At 43.3% G+C, this 25,697-nt stretch overlaps 1 protein-coding gene across 1 annotated transcript in view; it reads left to right on the top strand.

The window, feature by feature from the left end:
• The first annotated feature begins 14,760 nt into the window (after positions 1-14,760).
• Positions 14,761-25,697, top strand: part of XPO4 (exportin 4) — an 80,217-nt gene continuing 69,280 nt past the window's right edge. The window contains exon 1 of the mRNA XM_054654947.2: positions 14,761-14,940. Within this exon, the coding sequence (XP_054510922.1) occupies positions 14,860-14,940 (81 nt within the window). The 5' untranslated portion in view covers positions 14,761-14,859. The remainder of the gene's footprint in view (positions 14,941-25,697) is intronic.

Consider the following 25,697-nt stretch of genomic DNA (forward strand, 5'->3'; position numbering starts at 1 on the left):
ACATACTGTGCTTCTATTAAGATTCTTTCCCCTAGTGTCTGTATTTATTTTTAAAGTGACTAACAGCAGTTTAAGTGGTCACAAGGGGGATAACCAGAATCTGTCAGAGAAGATACAAGTAAATGTCCCAAGACCAAAGCAGGAGAGATGTAGAGGCAGGAAAGGATGTTTGAAGCTCAGGGAAAAGACATTAAAGAACACCTGTGCCTTTGCAAATCAGCTTCTGGATTATTTTTAAATCCTGGGATATGAGTCAAAGGTGAAACATTTCCCTTTAAGTCCCTGCACAGGCAGCTACAGCTGATCAGTGAGAAGAAGCAAGAGGTGACCAGTCTGGAATCAGGGAAGATTTTGGGGGAAAATGCCTGCGCCTGGGTGGCACGCTTTCCTTCCTCTGCCACTCTTCCTTTCAGTGCACAGAAAGTGAATCAAGGGAGATGCAGGTTCAGGAAATGTGTTGTTCTGTGGTCTCTCCAGCCTTCCCTTGCTTTTGGCTTCACTTGTAGCACTGAGGCTAAGCAGAGGGGATACAAAGGCTTGTCACTAGGATTATCTTCCCTTGCCTCTCCCTAGCAGACACTCGAGCAGTGGCTTGAAAAATGGGTGTATCTCATATCAAATCTGTGGAAGAAGCTGAAACACAATTCCTAAAAGGTGTTTACAAGCATTTGATTTCTTAGTTGCTCTCTTTCATTTAGACAGCCCTGGCAACTCCCTGGTTGCTGCACAGCTGTCCCAAACTGTCCCCCCCATCCCGAGTCCAAATCCCATGGAGTCTCTGAATTCAATGGTGCAAAGATGCTCAAACACCAAACTTTGCTCCACTCCTTACAGGTTGCTGAGAATCCTTCAAGCTGATGCCAGGCTGGCACAAAACAAGATTCTCACTGTAGAAAAGGGATGCTTACCTGACCAGGACAGACTATTTTGTAAAACATGTTCTGGTGTCTCTAAGGAAAAGGATGGCTAACTGTGTCTCATTGGGGTACTGCAGTGCAGTGTAGGATGAAGTTCCTGCTTCAGAACAGGATTTTTCAGTTTCTTTATTCCATATCTGAAGGTAGATGCTGCTGTATATCTTGTATAATTTTATGTGAGTTTTCTGCAAGAGATTTTTTTGTAAGTGCATATATTCATCTTCTAAAGGACTGCCTTGTTAACTGGAGACAGTTGGTCCCTCTCTAGCTTGATCTTGCTATTTTTACAAAATAAAACATCTTTAACATGTGAAATCAAGAGAGCTTCCACTATATAACAGCGAGTGCTCTGATGAATTGGACTGTCACAAGAGAGGTAAGAGAAACTTTTGGCTCCAGGAGATGCAAGGTCCAAGACCCTGAGCCCTCTCCTACCTCCAGCCACGAGGCCATTGCCTACACTCAAGCAAAAGCAGCCTCCTGTGTGTTCACAGGTGAGAAAGTTGGGATTTGGGTGTCTCTTGCCCCCAAACAGATGCAGAGCTCTGGTCAGAGGTGCCAAATGGGTGACGTAGGTGTTGGGTTTTTTCTCTAGGCCAGAATTGCCAAAATTGGTTGTCTCTGGTGGTTCTTTCAACAAAGGTTTGCATTTATTATAAGCTTCTAATAAGATATCCAGCTCGCCCTAAGAATTATTTATGGGACCTGGCTGTGTACTTTGAGGTGACACCACAAGTTCAGGCACTGATGTCCATTTTGTTGATCTACTCTTGGTGATTTTTAAGGCTGAGGTCTGGATGTCCTCAGCATCTGCTGATGCTAATGAGAGCTGAGAGCACCCCATGAACTCACTAGATTAAGTGCTAACCTTAATAACTGCTGATCTAAATGTTCCCACTCCAGCAGCCAAGGACAGGAAAAATGTTCTGGAAATTTAATTTAATCTCTCAGCATGAGTGTCCTGCATGGAGCTCATCCTTGCTGCTGGACTGTCTTCTCACAGAATGCCTCAGACACCACCTTTGAGGGACCTGCTGATTCTGTGTTGAAATCTCATTCTAAATATGATCCCTTTAGATGTTATTTCACATAATTTTCACATATAGTTATTCACATAACTACAACCAAGTTAACTGTGCAAAAATTTATGTTCATGGTGTCTACGCCCTCATGAACTGAGCAGAGAGGAGAACTCATTGTTTGGTAACTGTGGAGCCCAAGGGTAATCACAACCCACAGGCTTGCCACATTGGAAAACCATTTTGTGGAGTAAAATGCAGTGATAATAATAATCCCCAGATGCTGTAGGAGATGGAAGCCAAAACTGTGGTTTGTAAAGGCCATCTCGTGGTAAGGCACTCGTGTTGTCATTTTAAAACAGTCCATCAGGAGATGCCCTTAGGTTAAAAGAAATAACTTGAGCCACCCCCAGTCTTTCTGCAATACTGATGGTATTTTAGAGACCCAAAAGTGAAGATGACATTTTCCAGTAGGCACATACTGGGCAAGGGCTTGACAACAAGGATAAGCAACAGTCTGACCCCAGTCACAGGGTGAGCTGGGCTGCAAAGTAAAACAGATTTTTTCTTTTTGAGGTAGATTTTAGAAACTTCTCTCATTTTAAATTTAATTGCCTGGCAGTTTTAAAAATGGTGTCCAAGAAAATTATTTTTAAAATAAATGCCATAGTTAAGACAACTCCATAGATATGCTAAAACAAGACTAAGAAATCTGCTGAACAGAGGCTGCCACAGTCAGGGCATCATCCTCACTCCAGAGCAGAGCACAGCAGGCTGCTGTACAGCAAGTCAAGGAAGGGAACAAGGTCCTGCCAGAACTCCAAACTTTGGAAAATGTAATGGAGGTCCTCCATTGCTGCATATTTTGGCCCAAGTGCAGAAATGTGCACACATTCAGTGTTCTTTGAAGTGAAGCCAAGATAGCTGTCACCTCACAAGGAGCTTACAACAAAGTTACACCATGCTGTAGCCAGCAACAAACAGATGGTCTTCTGAAATTTTCCAAATGTGAAACCCAGTAAGAAGAGTTCTTATTTTGCTTTAATATCTTGCTTTATACTAACAAAACCTTGAATTTGAACTACATTTTGTATTATTTGTATATTGTTCTCACTGCAGGCTTAATTAATATCAGTGTCTAACAAGGGGCACTTACCTATGTAATTTTTAATATTCAGTTTTCAAAAAAGTATCTGTTCATAGAGTTGGATATAAGGTCAACTCTGCTTCAAATAACAAGTGACAGCAAAATATTTGAAGAGTTTCAGTATATTAAAAAAAAATAAAAGCCCCCAGAAAGGTCATCTCTTCATGCCAGAGAAACTGGATGAATCACCATGTTACTCTGGGGACTATTGCTTGATGGGTCAGACCTACACTGCTCTTTTCCAATCTGGATCTTAGTTTAGACGTCATTGTCCCCATCCAACAGCTTTTCCATCTGTGTTTATATAAAAGAAGAGATTGATGATGGGGAGAACTGCATCAAGTGAGGAGGAGTTGTGCAGAGGACCACTGCTCAAGTTGGACAGAGGAGACAATCTTTCTTTTGCCTCTTGTTGTGCTAGACCAGCTGTTCTGCCTCCATTGCAAATATACAGCACCCCTGGAATAGGTGCAATCACGTTGTACTTGGAAAGAAGATATGAGGAATGGAGGGATGGGATCCAAACATAGGCAGCTGGTATCCTCTTAGGCAGCCTCAGGTTGTCCATGGAAAAATTTACTAGCAGTGTCTGGATACAGTCCTGACTTAAACAGGTCATGGAGGCTGAAGGGTGCTGTGGTTTCCAGAAGAGATTCTTCCAGTCGAGGATGATGTTGATCAGCTGGGAAGCTACATGGCTGCTCCCTGCACAGAAGGGAGCATTTTGCCAAAACTGCTTCATGAAATAGAGAGAAGGTGGGTGCCCCTGGGACCCCACTTTCCTCCAAAGAGTGTCGTGGCATTTCTTAACAAGCTGCCTCCAGCAGTGACAGATGTTGAAGGGGTCTCTCGGGTGCTCCTCCTGCCTCTCCTGCTTGCTCTTGCCATTGCACAATGTGACACGGTGCAGCTGCCATCTCTCTAAACACCCTCTGTGACAGCGGTGGCCAGTCCTGTTTCATGAGCACCATCTTCACCAAAACATTTCCAACAGAGAAACCAGGTTCACCCCTTCCAAATAAAGGTGGATGCAGTTGCAAGAGTGGCTGAAAAGAAATTAAATTGCTCATTCCCAAACAAAAGTTAATGCAGATGCCATGATTATTCCATGATTTCAGCAACACTGAGAAAATATGACTGAATCATCCAGCTGTGTTGGAGTTGGTACATCAGCCTCCAGCGCATTTCCTGACAATTTAGTAATGACCATTTCCTGCCTAATAAACACAGTCCCATGGTTTATTTGCCTTAATCACCTTGGCCTTCCGCTTCAGAGTTCACCCAGTCCAAAACAATGCTCTTGCTTTTCTTCTTCCATTCTTTGTTTTATTTTTCAGACACATCCTGATGTCATAACTACAGCTAGCAAAGGAACAGGACAGGGGACATTACATTGTTTGAACTGCTGTCATGTCCCTTTGCTGGATCCCACAGACCTGCTATTGCCTATTGTGTTGTGTTTCTTCCCATTTTCCAACATATGAGCACTAATGCATATTTTACTTAGATGATTCTGGAGGAGTTATTTCTAAATGCAATTGCTGACAGTAAGTTATACTGATGGTAGCAAAGAAAACAAATTCTGTACTAACAGCTTTAAAGAATGGAGAGATTCAAAACAGCAGCCATAGAAAGAGTAAACACAGTTTTAACCTGACTCCTGCCGTACTTACTGTCCCAACATCCCAACAGAAACTTCCTTCAGCATTTTGTTCAATGCAAAAGTCTTTTGAATGCCCAACATGAACTGACCAGATCTAACTCAGCATGAAACTTTCTTTTTACACATGTGGCATTTCTCCCTCCTTTATCTGTACCAAAAGTTCATTTGGATGACACCATTTTCTCCAAGACAAGGTAAAGGGCAATTTTTAGTCAGTATTTCTGCACACAAAATGTCATCTCCAAGCCTTAGAATTGTCTTGTTTCACTGCATTTTACTGTGACACCCTGAAAACATGGTCCCCCTGGCCCGTTGGACAATTAGAGTTTGAGGAAAACCATCCTCTGAGTAAATCATCAATACTACTGTCCTTGAGGCTAACAGAACTGTTTATCTCAGTTGCTCTAGTCATTTAGGCAAGACTGTTTACTCTGATGCTCACTTTCAAGTGACACATTATGTAAAATTACTGAAAAATGTGCTGTCAGACACTTCAGCTAAGAATAATGTGAAGCAGGTGATTTGCACAGGGAGAACTTCTACTTCTGAAGATGAGTAAAGCAACAAGTGGTCTTGTCTTCTGCAGTTAAACTCCTAATTGGAAATATTTTCCTTATGGCAAATTATCAATACATTATCAAATTGTTTTTGAAATTTTAAGGTAAACTATCACAGCATATAGAAATCATGTGTAGATACTGATTATAAATTAGGATTGCTACCTTCCATTTACCAAGGCAGGACCCTTGCCTACTATTTCTGATTGTAGAGGAGAATTGCTCTCAATATTTAAACCTGACATTGGCTGTTCATTCACTAAGTTTTGTTAGGTTTTTTTAGTTTAAGCTGGTTTTAAACTGGAAGTTTTTCATACAGTAAATTCATAATGAAGTGTGCTACCAATGCCCCCCAAATCCCCAAGCCAACCCAATTCAACCCATGAGGAGTAAGAGTGATTCTGTCAAACCCATGGTATTTAGGAAGCAAAGTTTTAAAATACATATGATACAAAATGTATCTCTATTATGAGATTATTATTGTTCTTTCCTCAATGGCTGTTATCTGGGGGGCAGACTAGGCTACTAATAAGGCTGCTGGGCTCCCAAAGCTGTGATGTGGCATTCAGGAACTGCACTATCTGAATATGTGCTTGCTCTTTCCATTGACTCCTCAGCCCCATGTCATTCTCTTCCTGGGACAGAGGTTTTTGTGACCATGGGACCTTCAAGAGTAGGGAATTCATCTTGCTGAAAAATAAACCTGGAGGGATTACTTTTGTTTGTTTTTTGGGTTTTGTTAGGAAGGCTGCCCAGCAAGGGTCAGTGTGCAGCCTCACAAATGCTTGTGCCAGAGCAGTGCTGGAGGCAATGGAAGTGAAGAAATGGCAGGATCCAAATGCTGCCTGTTGGATTTCCTGCTGCCCACTGCCCCTGCCATGTCCCCTTGGTTGTGCTGGCATAAGTGAGCCACTGGTCAGTACACTGAGAGCAGAGAGCTTAGGCCACAAAACAACTCAGTGAAACACTGGCTGCTAATTTTAACTGGATTGATTTTCTGAGCCACTTCAGCTCATGGTGACACGGACAGTCATGCCAGCACAGGGGAGGAGCACAAGGAAGGGCAGAGAATGGAATGACAGTGGCAGGGTGGGCAGGGTGGGTGGGGACTGCCAGAAGCGTTACTCTTGCTGAAAAATGTTAGTGTAATCCTATTGAAAGTAGTTCAGTCACTGCAGGAAAATCCATTAGTACAGTCTGGCCTGTCAAGAGTCATCAGTCTCCACATTACTGTTTTTCTTTTGGAACAGATCACACACTGATTACAGGGCATCCGCTTTCACTTCTAATCTTGCCCCATGCACAGGCTTCCATGGGAATTATACCTGGAATAGGTCTCAAGGTTTTGCACCTATGAGACCAGGAGCTCATTAAACAAAAAAAAGATTATTTAATCAATTCAATATTATGTTTTCCTTTATTCACAAAAACATTTGCAAGCAGTGGCAATTTTAACAGACCTAGTTTGGGAAGCTGTGTTTCCAGGAAATTTCATCTGTTGACTACAAATATGCCTTTGACAAGTCAAGGCTGCTTATCTATGAGATGTAATACTTTATATCATAATGTAATGTTTCAATTTCTTTACGGCTAACCAGATTATTATGGACTTGCTTTTCTGGTCGATGTAAATGTAATTACAAAATAAAACTGCTGTGTGGTCAAATAAATCAAAACCTTTATCTGAAGAAACAAATGCAACTTCACCTGAATTTATCTGCATAATCATGCAAATGTAATTTCATTGACAACGTTGCACATGGACAACTGATTATGAAATCATTGTTGAAATCCTTTTTGCTACTCATTCCTTTAATACTCTGCTAACTGGGAAAGAACACAGGGAAGTTGTGACATGAGAAAGCTGTGATGGCTTCAAGGAGTTGAAGCACATTCTGACAGTGTATTGGCTCATAAAATCTTCATACTGCTTAAAATACTCGTTTTCAACCCCAGCCATTATGTGAATCCATCTCCTAAATCAGCTGCAGTGCTGGAGGGTTAAGGGGCTGGCCATGATTATGCTTGCTTTGTAGAATAACTTTGTGATGAAATGCATAGGCCACATAGACAACATTTTTTTTCCTGTTTGACTTTTTTAGGCTGTCATAGTTCTGGTCATATCAGCTATCCACTACTAATGGATATTAATCCAATACTAGTCTCTGATAAGGCTACCAAATATTTTGGACTATCTGGTATAATTGGACTTACAAAAGGATCTTTCTAATGTCTCAACATGCCATGAAAATGAATATTAATTTTTTCAATAAAACAGTCAAATCCATGTGGGACTAACAAGCAGAGTTCATTTTTAACAGTGCAGTGCTGTGATGTGTTGCAGGAGGCAGCAGGGACGTGCAAAATCCAGGCAAGATTTTCAGTGATTCAAAACCAGGGTGCCATTTGTTATCCCCAGAGCAAACTTGGCAGGTAAGAGTGATGGCCACAGCTCATACAAACTTGTCATCCAGGAATCTCCATCTAAGGCACACTGCCATGTTCCATCCATACAACTCAAGGGAAGAAAGAAATTCTTTGAAAATCCAAGTTTATTCTGGAACTGCCAAAGATGAAAAATCTCCTCACTCAGGATAAGTTTTTCAGGGTGCTGGTGCAAACTACAGACCCAAACTGAAGCAGTAAAATGTTCTATGCAATGATCATTCTGCCCATGGACCCTCAGCTGCTGGAGAATCTCAACAGGTATTTCTACTACATGCCTCTTCTGTATATGGAACAAAAATAAAGAGAGTCCTGTTGCATATTTCTGCTGCAACTTCAGAAGTTAGCCACCTTCAGATAGCCTGGGTACAGCTAACTACTGGACCTTGCTTTCTCTACTGCAATTGATTAATTACATGGCACACACTTAGGGTGACTGTACAAGGGATTGGTCAGCTGAGCAGTTAGCTTGCTTTCCATGGATTGACTTCAAAACAGGAAATGGCTAGATGGTGAACCAGCTTGTGAGTACTCAATGATAGTTCTGCTTTCAGGAGGAACACTTTTGAGCAAAAGTTTGTGTCAGACCCCCTTAAGGGAAAACCTCCAAAGTAGTATGGCAGCATTTCCAAACACAAGTAAAACAAGCATGTGTGTGAGTTAAGCTATTGCAGCTTCATTGGCACCTTCTGTGAACTACCACAGATATTTCACCTGTCAGCTTCTCCAGACCCCACTGTTTTGTTACAACACACAAGAGAGAGTCACACATGCAAATTGGGCCCATGGATCCCTTAGTACCAAGGTGGTAAGTCTTACCTAAGGGTATTGCTGAGGAGTTCCACTTAGGTCCTTGCTTTTTATGCAGGATCAGTGACAATTTGACTGTGACTTGTAAGTTATTGAAAGGAAGGAAAAGTCCCCTCTTAAGCAGATGACCTTAGGAATAAACTAATAGGAGGGAAGCAGGCATCTTTAGAGCAGGGTCAAAACAGAACAATTTCAGAGGAGAGACTAAAGCATCAGTACTCTAGCCTATGCTAATCAAAAATGACTCAGTCTTAAGTGAATGACACTTACACAAAACAAGTGTCTAGAGACAGTAGCCTAAAATACACTGGTGCTACATTGATCCCTTTTGGGTTGGTAAGTTTGCCTTGACAACAGCCTTGAGATGAAAGAGGCAGTAAACTGTCAGTCTGAGCTGGCATTTGTGTCCTTCAACATAGATACCTGCTGCATGAAGACTTTTAAATGTTTGCTACAGCCAAGTTGAAACAGACTAGCTTAAGCTATCATCCTACCATCTAGTATACTAGGAAAGTATTCCCAAATACTCCACAAGTCCATGGCAGTGGCAGCACAGAGGCTGTGTGAGGAAAGCATACATATTTCCCAAATACTTAGTGCAAGCTATCACTGATAAACTTCCAAGTGTGAATCATAAGCAACATATTCGGATCAACCAGTCATAAATCCTAAATTTAACTCCAAAGGTCAGAATAGCTAAACTTAGTGACTGTTCTGTTGAGCTCCCCCCTTCCCACACTGCAGTGCTAACCCTGACATGGTGGTTGCCAGACAAGTGGAGTCAGGAGGAAACAGAATGTAAGCAGATACAAACCAAAATACAGCAGGTTTCCTGTAAAACAATTAATGCACTCACTTGCTTTAAACAATGCTTAAGCTCTTACTGTTGCAGCTTCAAATACAGGAATGAGTATCACGAGATGCCAGAAGTCTGTCTGTTCTACTAGCTTACATTTTTTAACTCTACTGACATTTTGCCATCCAGTATCAATCTATTGCAATGCAAGGCCTTGCCTGTGAAAAGCCAATTCAAGTGCAAGGTATGTGCCTCAATTCTTGGGCAGAATATTAGTTTAACATATTGAGTGTGACCCAGTAATTTCTGCGTCTGACATTCTCCTGAATTCTCCCTCTGCAGGCTGCTGCTGTGGTACTCAACTGATGCTTGGCATGTGCAGTGGCTGCTCCTGGCCACTGTGACTCTTCACTGCTCTGACAGTGTCACAAGCTCTGCACACACACAGCTACACAACACACCAATTCTCTATAACCTCATTCTTAGCCCCCACATCTTTTTCTGTGTAATATGGTTAATAATTGGTTTGAATCTTGCTTCCAGTAAGACCCAGTCTTGCAACATGGAGGTTGCTCATGTAAAGACCCAATATTTTTCCTCTTCCCTGTTAAACTCGTGCATGACACATTGCATTACTTGTCAAATGCCATTCTTAACAAAACTGAAGACTTGAAATTAATTACTTGAATGACTAATCCAGCTTTGCAGCACTGCTTACTGTTGTGTTGTAAGAAATAAACAGAGCAAGTGACCAACAGCACTGGGCAGTGCTAGCAAACTTGCTTACAGTAATTTTGGTAGAAGCTTTTCCTCCAGAGGGGAATTGTGACTTACTGTGCCCAGGTAACTTGACTGAGGCCATTTGTATGGAAGTCTAGCCAGGTTGTCTGAAGGACTTAACCTGAATTGTTTTGAAGTGTCTGGTAAGAGACCTTCTGTGTCACTGGTGATGAGCATCACAGACAACCACAAGTGGAATAGTGAGTACTGGAACCACTACTCTGAACAGACTTAATCTAGGTGCTGATGAAAAAACAGTGATAAATCAGGAAGTATTGCAGGAATTCATTGCAGAACCTATTTACAATTTATTTACAGAATTTATCGCAGGAATTGTTGCAGGAACCCATGCAGTCAAGGTTAGGAAAAATGAGCCTGGGAAAGGGAGCAAATTGCATGTTCCAGCCAGAGAAAGGAGGTCTAGTGAGAAAAAGAAGTTTAGGCAGAGATCTCTTGAACACTGCTGGAAATCAACCTTAGGAGCATCTAAGGAAATCAAGCACAGAAAAAAAAATCAAGATGTATGTCCTGATAGACAGGATAGACAAGATAGAGAGGATGGTTTCTAAAGCTTCTACCTAACCAACGATGAAAGATTAATTCCATGCCAAGCTTGCCACTTGCATGCTTGCAATTGTCATTGTGCTTTTGTACTAGTCATCCATTTCCCTACTGACAGTGATTTCCTTACCTCGTGTAACTCACTGCTCAGCCACTTCTATTCCCTTGCACTAGACTTTGTCAGATGCTCCTGACTACAGCAGATCTTTGCTAGTTTTATTGTATGTGTGCATAGGACTGATTAACACATTCAAAACAAACCCAAATTCATGACTGGTTTGAACAACCAACTGTTGTTTTGTTTTCCTTAATGTTTTAATCTTTAGCCCAAATTGGCACTTTGTGGCTGGTTTCAGCTGTGGGAGAAAACAAGGTAGAAAAGGACTGCTAGAGCAGGAAGCCCAGGCTCCACTACCAACAACACTCTTTCTGGCAATGACTTCAAAAGTTTGAACTATTTTAAGAGGATTAGCACCACAAAAGAGGAAAGCATGGAGGAACAATGTGATGCATCTTTTTTAGCCAACAGCAGAAATAGCTTAGGCATTCACTCTGACAAGATAAATGAACAATCAGCTTTTCTAAGACTAGCCAAGAGAACATTAAGATTGTAATATAGCTGAAAGAAAATGTGACTACTTGAACATGTAATTTTTACTGAAGATTACTCCACTCAGTCCTCCCACTCAAAATGAGGATGAGATATACCTGATGATCATATGGTAAAATGCATGATTTTGTCTGCACAAATTATACCACTTGTGAAAGAGAAGTGGATTTAATGAACATGCTAAAGTTTGCCCAAATAGGCAAACTTCAGGGCAGAAGGGATAGGTACAGATTGATCAAACCACTATTCCTATTCACAGACTGGCAGATGGATCCCGTGGTGTCACATCTTACCTAAAATGGAATAACAACCACAGCAGTATGGACTGAATTCTGACCAAAGCAGGAATCTGGAGGTCCTGGTGGACTGTGACAAGGACAGCATGAGCAGGGCCTCTCCATGAGGATGAATAAGCTGAGGTTGACCACAGGACAGCAGGGCTGTGCTCTCATCTATCAGGGTGCAGGTCCAAAGGATTTGGATAGGACTGGAGTAGTGACAGGTCTTCTTGAGAGTCCAAGACAAGGCAAGATAATGAGTCATGTCCAGAGTCCAAATAGAAAGTGCAGCCAGAAAGAGTAGAAGACAGAGTAAGAGTAAAGATCCATGCAGGAGAAAGGGTTGGAGACAAGGCTATATATTACACATTGAAGAAGGACAACTGATGAGCCATGATGAGAGGAGACTGGGCTTGCCACAGGCAAACCTACAGCCCTGCACATGCTGAAATCCCAGGTGAGGGTGTCAAGGCAGTTAAGGCCCAGCCACGCACTTTCCTTGGCCTGACAGGAACCAAGTTAAATGTAAGTGAGCAGAACACCACAGTGGTGAGTAAGGCTACCTCTATAGAGACACATTAGGTTGTTTTTACAGGCATGCAGCCAATAGATCAAAAGAACTACCAGTCCTTTTTCCTCAGCACTTGTTACATCACGTCTGGAAAACCACATTGCACTCTGGGGCCCACACTATGAGAAAGAAGTTGACAAATTGCAGTGAGTACAGCTGAGGGCAGTCAAGTTGGCATGGGGGTGGGAACAACTGTGAGGAAAGGCTGAGGGAATTGCATTCAGTCAGAAAAAGCTTGAAAGGGAGCCCAAGAATTTTCTTCTAGTACCTGAGATTGTCAAGAAAATGCATCAACAGTCTCTACTGCTGTGCACAGCAGCAAGACAAGAAGTAACAGACATATGAGGACATTCTGATTTAAGGGGGAAAAGAGGTCACTGTGACACCAATCAAGCATTGACAAGGTTGCCCTGAGAGTTATGCACTCTCCATTCTCTGAGGTTTTCAAGACCCTGCTGAACAAAATCCTAAGCAACTTGATCAGAAGGCTGAAGAAACAGAAGGTGTGTGTAGAGACCTCTTGAGTCCTCCCAACCTGAAGAACACTATTCTATTTCTATTGCTTTCATGGCTATTCAAGTGTGCTGCTAAACACACAAGGCCACAGGAGAATGAAGGACCTTTGAGAATGCTGAAACAGTTGTTGAAGAATCTCGTTTTGATTATAAGCTACAAGTGCAGAAGTACTCTACTGAAGTAGTCCTTTACTGAACAGAGAATTCTTTAAAATAGGTTTTTTTTCATACCTTTCAGGGATTTTTTTGACATTTTCCTCTTTGTACACAAACTTCTAAGTCTTTAGCTCTGGTTTCTCTTCTTTAGAGTAAGACTCATTGTACATTGCAATGTTTGTCCAATAAACACACTCCAGGACTTAAGTGTCTTGTCACACTCTCACTACCTTTGAACTGCTCCATGTCTGACTGTTGTTCAGTTTTCTGTTTGTTGAGCCCTCCTTTCGGGGCAGCCCTGCTGATCTCCCCACATTCTTCAGCTATGAAAATTAACGTTATCCTGAAATGCATGATCTACTTCTACCTCCTAGGTAAACCCCAAAATCAATAATTTACATGGTTCTATTGCTACTTTTAAACTTGTTTAGTAATAAGCACTGCCATGCCCTCTTCAGCATTGAAAGCTGTCATTTCTTAGGAGAAAAATCCTTGCATTTTTCTTTGGAACAGGAAAGATGGATTTCTTGTTGACATTTCGTTTCCTCAATTCTTTCTTCCACTTTGGCTATTACATTGTATCATCTGCATGGAAACATTGTCCATTGGCACTCAGCAGTGTTGAGCCCACAAGCACTCAACACTGCTATCAGCCGGCTCAGTTAGCTGATAAATTCCGAACCTTGCATAAATTCAGCACTTGAGGTCAGCTAATGCCTCCCCCAGGCTGGGAGAACTATGGCTGGGAGCACCTGGCTCTGCTAAGAGCAGAGCGGTGCAGCGGGTTCAGGGAACACAACAGCTGATGGTGCTCAGTGCTCTGCACTGTGAGGGACGTGCTCTGATCTACGCACTGAACACTCCCTGGCAATTGCAGATCTTCCATTTTGGCTGCATCTGAAGGTATCAAAGCTCCAAGTCTGCTCCAGTGTGCAAACTGAAGTGGAAACCATCAGATTTGTTTAAAAGGCCAACTCTTTAACCAAAATGAAATGCCACTGAAGGCATAATCTGAGAGTCCTTTTGCTCCTGTGGCTGTGCAACAGTGTTCTCTTCAACACATCTTTTAGAGGTGACACTGTCTTGTGACTCACAACCAATAACGTGAAGGTGGATTTTTGTGGAAAAAAGTGCATTTTAGAACAGTTTTAAACATTGTTGGGGTTTTGTTGTTGTTGTTGTTGTTTTACTTTGTTTGTTTTTGGTTTGGTTTGTTTTGTCTGCTGTAAACCAGTTCATTTGTAAAGATGCTGACTGCTCTCTCCCCTCCCCACCACTTTGTAAGCTATATTTTACAAACTCAGCTTCTCATCCCACCACAGATCTGCAAGCACTGCAATGCACAAGAGACTGCCAGCAACCAGCGCCTGCGGCCGCGCTGGCACCTGAGCTCATTGGGAAGCGCAAGAAGTGCATGGAAATCTCCAGGGAGAGTGTCAAGGGGATGGTGCCAGGCTCTCTTCAGTGGTGCCCAGCGACAGGACCAGGAGCAATGGCCACACTTGACCACAACGAGTTCCTCCTCAACACGAGGAAGGACTTCTTTCCATGGAGAGTGGCAGAACACTGGAACCGGCTGCCCAGGGTGGTTGTGGAGCCTCCCTCTCTGGAGACATTCCAAATCCACCTGGACGCGTTCCTGCGCAACCTGCTCCACATGACCCTGCCTTGGTAGGGGGTGTAACCGGTTGATCTCCAGCGGCCCCTTCCACCCCTAACAAACTGAGGGCCGGACAAGTGCAGCGACCTGGGCCCGGCAGGGAGCGGCGACGGCCCCACCCCGCGGCTCGGGAGGTCCCGCCGCGTTCTGCGGGCCGGGCCGGGCCGGGCCGGGCGGGGCCTGAGGGGCGGGGCGGGGCCAGGCCGGGCGGGCGGAGGGAGGCGCGCGGGGCGGGCGCTGTCCCCGCCCGGCGCTCGCAGCGCTGCGGCGGCGCCGCCGCTTCGCTTCCGCGGCGGGGCCGGGCCGGGCCGGGATTGGCCGCGCGGCCGCCTCGCCCCAGAATGCAGCGCATGGCGCGTCATTGAAGAGAGACCATGATGGCGGCGGCGGCCGCGGCGGCGGGGGGCGCCCCCGAGGTGATCGCCCAGCTGGAGAACGCGGCCAAAGTGCTCATGGTGAGGCGGGCGGCGGCACCGCCGCGCCCGGAGCGCCGCCTCGCCCCCGAAGGGGCGCCCGCGCCGGACCCCTCTTCCCTCCCCGCCTCCGTTCCCGCTGCCCTCGCCCCTCGGGTGCGGAGCTCGGGGCGCAGCCCGCCGGGGCGCGCCGCCTCCGCCGCCCCGTCCCGCTCCCTTCTCGAGCGGGCTCCCTCCCTCCCTTCCTGCCCCTCCGCCGCCGCGCCGGCTCGTCCCTGTGGCTCCGCAGCCGGGGCCGGCCCCGCCGCGCACGCCGCGCCGCTCCTCCATGTGCCGCCCGCTCCCCGTCGCCCCAGGCAGGCTGTGCCGGCTGCCCGCGCCCCCCGCTGCCCGCCCCGCCGGCGGGCTGCCCGTCCCCGAGCCCCCGCACCGCCACCGGCCGCCGCCCTGACCCGAGCCCAAGTTGCCAGCGAGCAACTCTCCCTCCCCTCTCCCGGGGCCGGGGCCCGGGACACCTCCCGCGGCGGCGGAGGAGCGGCGGGAGGTCGAGCCCGTCCCCAGCCCAGCGGAGACAGCGAGGCACCCTGGGCAGCGTGGAAGAGGCCTCGGAAGTGGCGCGATCCGGTTCCAGAGTTTTCCTTTGAGTGGAGGGGCACCGAGGAGCCAGAGGCTCACGGTGCAGCCGCGTTGAAGCAAAGCCATTAGTGGTGCTTCGCACTTGATTTGTTTAATTATCAATTAACTGTCCCTGATGTCTGCGTGTTATCTTGTTTTCATAACTGCGTGGAAAAGAAAGCCCATATGGCAAAGAAACTGCGTGGAAAAGAAAGCCCATAAATGTGATGGAGCTGGATACCGATAGTGACCACAGGTGTTAAAGCATCCTAGGTTTGCATCCTTGTAAAAGACTTGTTTGAATGAAAAGCTCTGTGTTGGCTGTTATAGGTTACAGCCCTTTATTACAGATCTTCTGTACATGTCTAGCTGAAAGCCTTCCCCACAGAATTTGTCTTACCAAAAAGTGCTTCTGACAGAGATAAAGCTTGTAAGGTGTTGCTATTAATGGGATTTCAAAAGAACCAAAGAAATGCTAGTGAAGTTTTTCTGGTATCAATAATTAACCAATGGCCAGAGCCTGAATGATTGTGTTTTAATGTCTCGCTGAAGTAGGCCGAATGTAAAGTGAGAGGTGATCATCTTTAGTCGTGGGTGTCTCATCAAAATATGTGTGTTACTCCTTGCAAGTAAAAGTCTGAAAAACACTGACTGTGTTTCCAAGCAGGGCAGTAAAGATAAGTAGCTTGGCAGCAAGCACTAGTCTTTTTAGAAAAATACTTTACAAAGTATGCCACTAGTGATGTGCTTGAAGCTTTGAGCTGATTTTGATTCGTGCATGCTCTACAAAAGATGTCTGTGTGGATTGTTAGATGTTCTGGTAAGGTCTGTGTATCTCTGTTTTACAAATAACACAAATGCAGTAATTACTAGGAGAGTTTGACTTGGTAAGGAAAATCGGTAGAAAGTATTACTGTGTAACAGAACAGGGGTGTGGAACGAAGCTGGTGGTTAAGTAGTTTTCAGTATCAAACCACTAGCATGTGCAGTGGCATCTCCCAAGTCTTGCATCTGTGCTTGAAGACTAAAGGTAATTTGTTGTGGGCATTGTTTCTCTAGCATAGCCTGCTAGCACAGAGAGGGAAAAGCAACTTACTGTGGAGTTGAATTAAATAAAAACTTTAGTACAGTGAAAAGGTGCAGGTCTCTTATGGAAATGTTTGTGATTCTGTTGAAGAATAGTTGCTGAACTTGCTGGTAAAAATACATCTTGAGTCTGCAAGCACATGGATGTTAGGTAGAAATTCAACAAGGATCCTTTCTCCCTACAGCCTCTGACTGTATGAAACCTGACTTGTTGTGATATTTGGCTTTTTCTTCTTTTATTTCTTTTCCACAGCTGATTTTGGAAGTTTCATAGAGAACACTAACCTGAGAAGAACTAGTTAGATGGCTCTTACCGAGGAAGCTGCATGAAACAGAGATATTCACTAGTGCTATCCGTGAGGGTGAGGACTCAGAACCAGGCTTTAAGCAGGGCTGGCTGTGGAAGAGCTGTGAGAACAGTTTAGGGTTATTGCCCTGTGTTCCTTCTCAGAAATCACTGAGTCTTAGGAGGGATGCAGGAGAGGAATGCAGCTCAGCAGGTGCTTCACGAAGGTGGACATAAGACCCCAGGGACTGAAAGAGTTATGAGCTCTGCTCCTGTTCTGTCTTGTTAGCAACTGTGAAAAAGAGGGGCCTGATTGTGTTTCAGGACTGCACCTGAACAGTGATGATCTGAATTTCATTTAGCCAGGGGGCTGCACTGTTTGGTTAAAGGTCCTCTTAGGGATGAGGACAGGAAGTTATCTCTGTGTGGCAGATAGGAGGGGTGAACTGATCAAGCAGCCTGCTGGGATCACTTAGAAAGGTGTTTATGTAAAAATCTGAGGACTTGTGAAGGGTGATGAACCTGCTGCTACTGTTGGAGGTCATGAGTCCGCCACCTTGCAGTGGAGCCTTACCTGAAGCAGTGGAAAGGGCAGAGCTGTGAATGGTCTGACAATAGATGGCAGAAGGTTTTAACTGGGCAGGGAGCTGTGGGGGGATTCAGCAAGGTTTTCTTGTGACAGTCTGTCACAGCTGAGACAGTGGCAATCCTTGCAAAATATGCATGGCTAGGTTTTTAGCCTCACAAAATATGGATGGCTAGGTTTTTAGCCTCGCAAAATATGGATGCATCAAAGGTTTTTAAGCATCAAAATACAGAGCAGGGAGTGGTGGTGGTTTACTTGATACTTGCGTTGATTTCAAATAGAAATTCTAAGCCTTGAGAAAAATTGTGGCATGCTAATAAAAAGACCTGAATGTGTTTAATTAACTTTCCTTGAGGATAAGCATGGATTACTGTGAGCTCTCTAAGTCTTTGAGAAGTATTTTCATAATTTTTTTTTCATTGCTCTGGGTTAGTTGAGTTTTCCTTTGAAAAATTGCTTTTTAGATATCAGATAAAAAACGCCCAAGTCCTGATCTCCTAAATTGCTGATCTTTATGGACTTTACAAACCGTGGCATGCCATGTTTAAAAACTGGAAATGTTCAATCTTTTCTCTCACCAAGCTCTTCTACAGCTGTATGGAAATGCTTTTCCCTTGTTACCAGTAATGCCTTTCAACAGGTTCTAGGTAGCTCATATTCAAAAGGCTTAATTTGAGAAAGGATTGGAATTTGTCAATTTAAATTGATCAATTGTAATAAAAGATGAAACTTATCTTGTCATTAGCTGCCAAGTATGATTTTGAAGGCTGGTGCTGTGACTATTTTCTTTAATGTGCGTAAAAGTATTTAAGGTACAAAAATTGAGTGTGTAATTCTTTTCTAGTAAAGGTGCATGGTGTTCACCTGAAGTAAGATCCCCATTAATCCTTTGATGTGAAGTTTCTCAGTGCCACAGGCTAGTATCCATGTTTGGCCTGTATGACTTTGGCTTGGTAAAGACCATACACCAACATCTGTATGACCTAATTTAATTTACTCCTCCTCTATTTCCTACTGGCATGGTGTCCCCTGACCATATATCTCATATCTATTATGTTCTGTTTAGCTCAGGTGGTAATTAATGACAAATATAATTAGTACTAGTTAGGCACTGTTTTAATAGCTGTCTTTATGGATTAGAGAAGGCATAGGTTGTATTATTAAGGAAAGAAATGTAAATTTCATCCCAGACGTGAGAGGATGAAGTAGGAAACATGCTTAACACCACTTAGTTATTGCTGAAAGTTTATTAAAGCAGGTTGACATTTTCTAGCATATGATATTCTCAGACACCTAAATGTAAATTCACAGGTTATTATTTGTTCACCCCACCTCCCTCCAAAAAGAGGTACTCTGTTCTTACCTGCAGCTCTGCTTTCTCCCTTGTGACCCTGTGCAGAAGATATTGATATTGATGAGATGACATAGGAATTAAACAAGGGAATGGATTTTTGTCAGGTTAGCAAGATGTATTGGCTATCTGTGCAGCCATTTAGGTTGCAGGGCTAGCACAGGGGCACTGAAATTAGATTGTTGGACACGTACAGAGCTGGTCTGCCCCTGCTACTGGTGAGTTGTCAGGTTGGCTCAAGTGTGTAATATACCTCCACTGTACAATTTACTTGCTAACTCTGACTCTCCTGATATTAGAAATGCCAGACTTCACTTAGAGCTGCATACTGAAAAGAGAAGAGGTTACAAGTTTCAGAAGGGAACATTCCAGCTGGAGAGAAGACAAAAAAAATCACATTAAATGTGATTGGTGAAGGCAGTGGAGCAGGCTGTGTAGGGAGGCTGTAGGATCTCCTGTCTTTGGAGATATTTAATACTTGACTGAACAAGTCCCTGAACAACCTGATCTAACTTTGAAATTAGTTCTTTTTTGGGCAGGGGGTTGAGCAAAGTAGGTTCAGAGGTCTTTGTTAGGCTATTCTGTGTGGTGTGGCTCTTGGAAAGCTCAAAGAACATTTGGGTAAAGGCAGCAACTAACAGAATGAGAGGACACAGTCTTAAGCTGCAGCAAGGGAAATATAGGTTGGATATTAGGAAAAATATTTTTACAGAAAGAGTGATCAAGTACTGGAATTGTCTGCCTGGGAAGGTGGTGGAGTCACCATCCCTGGATGTGTTTTATAAAAAGACTGGATGTAGCACTCAGTGCCATGGTTTAGTTGAGGTGCTAGGGCATGGATTGGACTCAGTGATCTTGCAGGTCTCTTCCAACCTTGTGATTCTGTGATTTTGCAGAATTCCATTCTTTACAAATTTGTAAATGTTCTGTTTTGACTGTGGTCTGTTTCAAATGGTGGGTGTTGGGTGTGTGTGTGGGGTGATGTGGATTCTCACATCACCACCTTCTCAGGATACCACTTAGTTTGTGATTTATCCTGCTATTCTAAGGCAGATTTCAGGCTAAAGTTGGGTGGTCTGACAGTGGTCCTAGAAACTTCACTTTCAGATGTTCAAATAAGCTTACAGAATAAGAACATAAGGGAGCATGTTAGTAGGATCAGATTGTTTATACCATCAAACTTGGCAGTTTTTATGGTTGGCTCTTTTTGACCTACCTTTTGTGGAGATCAGGCCTGTTGTGGTAAGTGTATGAAATTGTCAGGAAATAAACCCCCTTGTCTTCCAGCTAGTCCTCAGAGATCAGAGGGGCTGGGTGCAGACAGGCTTAATTTCTCATTTATAACCACTTAGGCACTAAAGTCCAGTCACTTTGAATAAGAACTTTCATAGTTGTGGAATCATGAATAGTCTGTTTTATTGAAGCAGCAGATTATAGGTTCTTGTTAGATTGCTGATAACTGCACTAGACCTACAAAATATAAGTGCATAGCTCTGTGCACAAGTCTTCCCAGGTAAGTTCTAAGGCAGTTAGAGAAACAAATCTTAGGACAGAGTTGTGCCTGCCTTGGGGAGAGGAGCAAACCCATTGACTTGTCTGTAGAATGGGGTTGTATTCTTGTCCATCCATAGTGAAGGATTTCAAATACTGGTTTTATACTTCTTGGACAAATGGATGAATGACTGCAGTTAAAAATCATTGGCTGCCTGTTGCTGCCATCATAGATGTAGGGTGGGGGAATATCTGTTTTCTTATTTTCATATTGGTAGGTGTGGCTTTTAATATATAAACAAGGGCTGAATGAGGGTCTTTGGTTACCTTCATAAAACTGAGCTACCTATCTTGTGGCTGGAAAAGACAGCACAGAAGTGTGGTACCTCAGTGTGTTCCTCCACAGGGCTGAGGCAGCAGTGGTGGCCCTCTGACCTTCACCAGGTCTTTATTCCCATCATTGTCTCCTCAGAGGAACAGATCTAAACCAAGGCTTGTTGTGCACAGTGAAGGGCCAGTGAGGCTGAGGGCTGGCACAGAGACCTGGATGCTTCAGCACTTTACTGAGATAACACTGGGCTCTGGGGCCTCTGCTTCAGCCCAGGCAACATTCAGTTGTTAAGCCTTGCTCAAGCCCAGGCACAAGATGAGCAAGTGGCCCAGCTTGTGGTTTTGCTCAATCAGCCTCATCAATTCTCCATTATCTCACATCTTGACATAAACAGCCAGCCTGTTCTCCACAGAGGCCATGACAATCCTTATTCCACAAGGAAGTTCAGTTTCTTGTTGCAATATATCTTCATTGTGAGGCAACTTTTCAGACTCTGTAGCATGGCTCATAGTAAGGGTGAAAGGGAGAGATGGAGTAGCTCTGCTTTTGTTATGGCAGGTTGCCTGTTGGAAGAAGTCAGACAAATGAATCATTCCAATGCTGAGAAGATTTGGAAAGTCCTCCAAGCTGTCACCCATGAAACAAGCAGGATGTGTGCTATATTATGGCTAGAATTGAGAAAATTTCTGCTCAGATGGGTTTTTTCTGGTGGGTGCCTGTAGCTGCTTTTATTCATTCTGAAATTATGGGAAATAACTATAACATGTTATGATTTTTCTTCCATGGTATCCATTGTGATTTTGTATAATTCTCTATCTTATTTCATCCTCCAGTCATCCCTTAGCTAAACTGAAGGGTTTTGTCATTTTGTCATATGGGATGTTCCCCCATACATCAGATCATCCCTCTGTATTTTTTTAGATTTATGATACTGTTTTTGAATGAACTGACCAGAATTATGTGATGTAGGTACTTGAGGATTTTAGATGTTTGTAAATTTTTGATATTCTTCTGTATTCCTTTCCTAATAGTACTAAACATTGTACTTTTCTTAATTGCTTCAGAGCAGCAAGGTGATGTTTTCAGAGAACCATACCCAAGTTGTTCAGATAATTTTTCAGAACAGTACTAAATAACTTAAGAGTCCATGATATATATGCATATCTTTTTCTTCTTTTGCTTAAGAGCTGGTATGGTTGGTGCATTTTACAGGCACATAGTTCAGATTACAGCCTGGGAGATAAATGTGCATGCCGTGTACACCATGCTAGTGAAACTCTTAACTGGGAGCCAAGACCAAATGTTCATGGAGCTTATCTGTACTAAAGTGAAGAGCTGAGATTAGAGAAGTGAGAACTGATAGAAATTCTGATATCTTTGAAAAGTAAACATTGTGTTTGATGAAATTAAAATCTAGTGAAATGGGATTATGCATGCTTAGAGTTTATTTCCCCTGACTGTTTCACAGTCTTTTTGAATCAATATGTTTCACACCCATTTGACATGTCACCATTGCATTGGCATATTTCTATGTTTTGTTCTGAGTAATCAATGTAAATACTGTGTGCTTGCTTCGACATTCATCTGCTGGGGAGCTTCATTAGTCCATAACTCCATCTGGATTATTCTTCTTCAGGCACTACCTACTGCTGTTTTCCCTTTAACCTGCTTCCTAAGAGTCTTATCGTTGTTATGCTAATCTGTGTTCATTAGTTAATTAACAGCTTTCCCTATGGAGAGGTGGCAGAAATCCTCCTGATTATTAAGTTGAGCTGATCCTGTCACAAGCAGATAAGTAAAATACTCCTTTTCGTCAGTTTCTGACAGTGTTTTGATTCTAAAAAGTCTGAATTAGGTGTACATAAGATCTCTGCAATTTTGATGTGTAGTGGGGTGTATGAGTGGCATAAACCCACATATGTGCTGGGAGATGTGGCATACAAGGGGAAGTGTCAGATCTGAGCTGTAGGAGATGTTGGTCCTTTGGACTTTGAAGTCCAAAACATCTTGTTAAACAGGGAGTAGTTGTTTAGATAGGGATTTTAGGGAATGAAGGAAAACTGACAAGAGGATATACTTTAAATAGTCCCTCTTCTTCCCCTTTCCCATTTTCCAAAAAAGGAAAACCCCAAACTTTCCTACTTCAGAGACATGATGAGTGGCTGCTGTACAGTGCTGTGTTTGGCTCTGCCAAAACGTAGGATAATAGCACACCCACCTGAGTGGTTGCGTAGTGAGCTAGATTGGGTAGTGAATTCAGAGAGAAAGGTGTCTTTTAATTAAAGTAATTTTCACTGTGTTGCATTAGAGACAATTGTACTATCTTGACTGAGATGAGAGAGCTTGCCTATGCTCCTTGAAGAAATTTGGTCAAATTATGTTGTTAAACTACTTAGGAAATAGCATATAGAATTCTCTTTCTTTTCAAATCAAAACTGATTTTATTTTTTATAGATAATACATTAAAAAGTTATTTAAGTTAATGTAGGAGCAAGTGAATAATGGGTTTTGCTTTTGTTACTTTGTAAGTCAGATAAGTTGGTTTAGTGGTGCCTACCAAATTCAAAATTTACAGAACTACAAAAGTGAATATGAAGAAAGGCTAAAGGTATATAATGATTTGTGCTGAAATTATGAATTTCACTCTGTTGTCATTCAGGCCAGCTGTTTTATGTGCAGCTGTGCAAAATGCTAGAGGCACAGCTGTGGTAGTGTTGGAAATATGCCTTATGCCAGGGTCTCTTGAAGGCTTTGTATAATTAATCTGTGGCTGTGAAATCAGTGAAGTGCAGAAAGGTGTCTTGCCATGGAATTTTACAGTTTATGATGGCAGGCTCTGGGATTTCAAAAGCTTGGCTAAGGTGAAGAACATCTGCAGTCCCAGGCTTCTAAGTGTGATGTAGGCTATATTTTCACAGGAGCTTAAACCAGCCTAACACTGAGTGGCAGAGAAAAAACATTACTTGTCTTTTTGCTGGATTGATTATCTGCTAGGTTAGTGAGCTGGACTGGCTGTCAGAAGGACTTGCCAGTTGCCAAAGCTAGCACAGGATAATAATATGTGTCTAGGAGTGGAGAGGAATTAACATGGCTGCAAGGAATGGAAGATCTCCAAGCACCACAGCCTTGGAGCTCTAGAGAGGCAGCCCCTCTTCGTTACTTACTGTCAGCTTAGACTAGAATCCTGTTGTAATGATGGAAAATAATAAAACCAACATCCTTCACAAGTCTATTTTGAAATTGCTCATTTGAAGAGCTGCAGAAAAGCCACGTGGTATTGCATTGGAGTGAGTGGTATGTTCCTCAACTTTTTGTATTTCAGGTCTTTTGAAAATGCATAATTTGATAGTTTTTAAGGCCCAAGGAAGTGATTGAGCCATGTTCTAGCCCTTCTTCAGAGCTGCTTTGGAAGGACCTTGAATTTTACTCTTTGACATCACAAGTAAATATCCTGGCTGCATAGGTTTTTGCTCCAACAGTGTGTGAAGGAGGGCAGGGGCAGTTTGCAGAATTCAAAAAATGTGTTGCAGCATCATTAACACAGAGTGTGCAAATGCAGTGCCTGTGTGTACTCCAGAGGCTGGTGCATTGACTTGTGCCACAGAACATCTGTGGCTCTGGGACTAAAGCATTGGTCTGCATGAAGGACAGCAGTGCAGTTGGATGACAACCAATGCTCAGTTATACCTTCCTTTATTACTGTGAAACAATGTTCCAACTAGCATTAATTGTAGCACTAGTGATGGTGTGCAAGCAGTACCAGGGCTAATAAGCAGCAGAAACAATTATACAAGCACAAACCACGCTGGCTCATTGATGAGTTACAGCAGAACTGCCACCTGTGTCTTGTGGCAGCACAAGAGGAGTCATATCTCTGTGCACTGCCTGTCTGGGCATGGGTGGAAGGTGTCCAAACTGGTGATGTGGGGTTAAGTGTCATCCTCTCACTAGTGTCATCATCTACATGTGTCACTTCTCTGCCTTGGGCAACCAGCAAAGGTTCTTCTCCTTTTGATTATTTTGTTTGGTTCTGCACATAGGTGGTCTTCAAGGTTTTGTTGTGAACTTCCCCAAAACTGATCTGCCACACCTTGGTCTTGTATTGGTGGTCCTGGCATTCACATGGTCCCTTAAGTCACTCACTCACTCATCTTACCATAACTTCACATGGTTTCTGTTGGTGCTGGCAGACCCTGCCTGCTTGCTCTGGGTTTCACTTTGCAGCTCAGTTGGTTTCCTCTTATGTTGCACCCCTCATCTAAAAGTCACAATTTACACATTTGTCACTGGTAGATTTCCTGAGGACATCTCCACAGCATCTCTATGTATATGTGTATGCAGGAACTGGAGATCCCCAAGTGGCAGCCTGTGTCTTTGTTGCACAGCACTGCAGTCCTGGGGGGGGAAGGAATATGTTCCCCCTGTGCAGCTAACTGCTGGTTTGATTCTAGGTGCCTTAAAGGTGAATTGTGTGTCGTTGAAGCCGTGGCTGAAAAGTGTTATGTTAACCTTCACTCATCTTAGGTCCAAAGAGGGCTTTGCGTTTTTTCTACGTCATAATTTTGTTTTAGTTTTTGTTTTGTTTTTCATTAAGGTCTTAACTGTTCTCATTTAGTTTAGCTTTTTCATCTCTTGGGCCACTGGCATCTACTGTTTATTTTGTTAATAATGTTGCTGCTGTTTGACTTCTCTTTCAGCCATGGTCTTGATAGCTTCCCAGGTGGCTACACCTTGCATTGTTATTGAGGAAATGTGCAAATAAGTTTACAAAACAGGTGCACTCCTTTCTGGTGAAAAGAGTATGAATAGTGCTTTCCTCACCTGTCAACAGCAAGCACCAAAGCCCAAGCACAAAAACAAATGTGCTTCTTCCTGAGAGAATTAGGGAGGGTAAGCTGCAAACCCTTTATTTTGTGAGGTTGTTTTAAGTGGGATTAGGAACAGATGTTGGGTAGCTTCAGAATAATGAATTGTTTAGTGGGAATATATAAATATTAAATTCTAATATCAAGAGAAATAACAATATTGTTTCTGGAGCTAGTCTTCTGTTCAT

Source organism: Agelaius phoeniceus, chromosome 2 (genome assembly GCF_051311805.1).
Source record: "Agelaius phoeniceus isolate bAgePho1 chromosome 2, bAgePho1.hap1, whole genome shotgun sequence".
NCBI classification, from domain to species: domain Eukaryota; kingdom Metazoa; phylum Chordata; class Aves; order Passeriformes; family Icteridae; genus Agelaius; species Agelaius phoeniceus.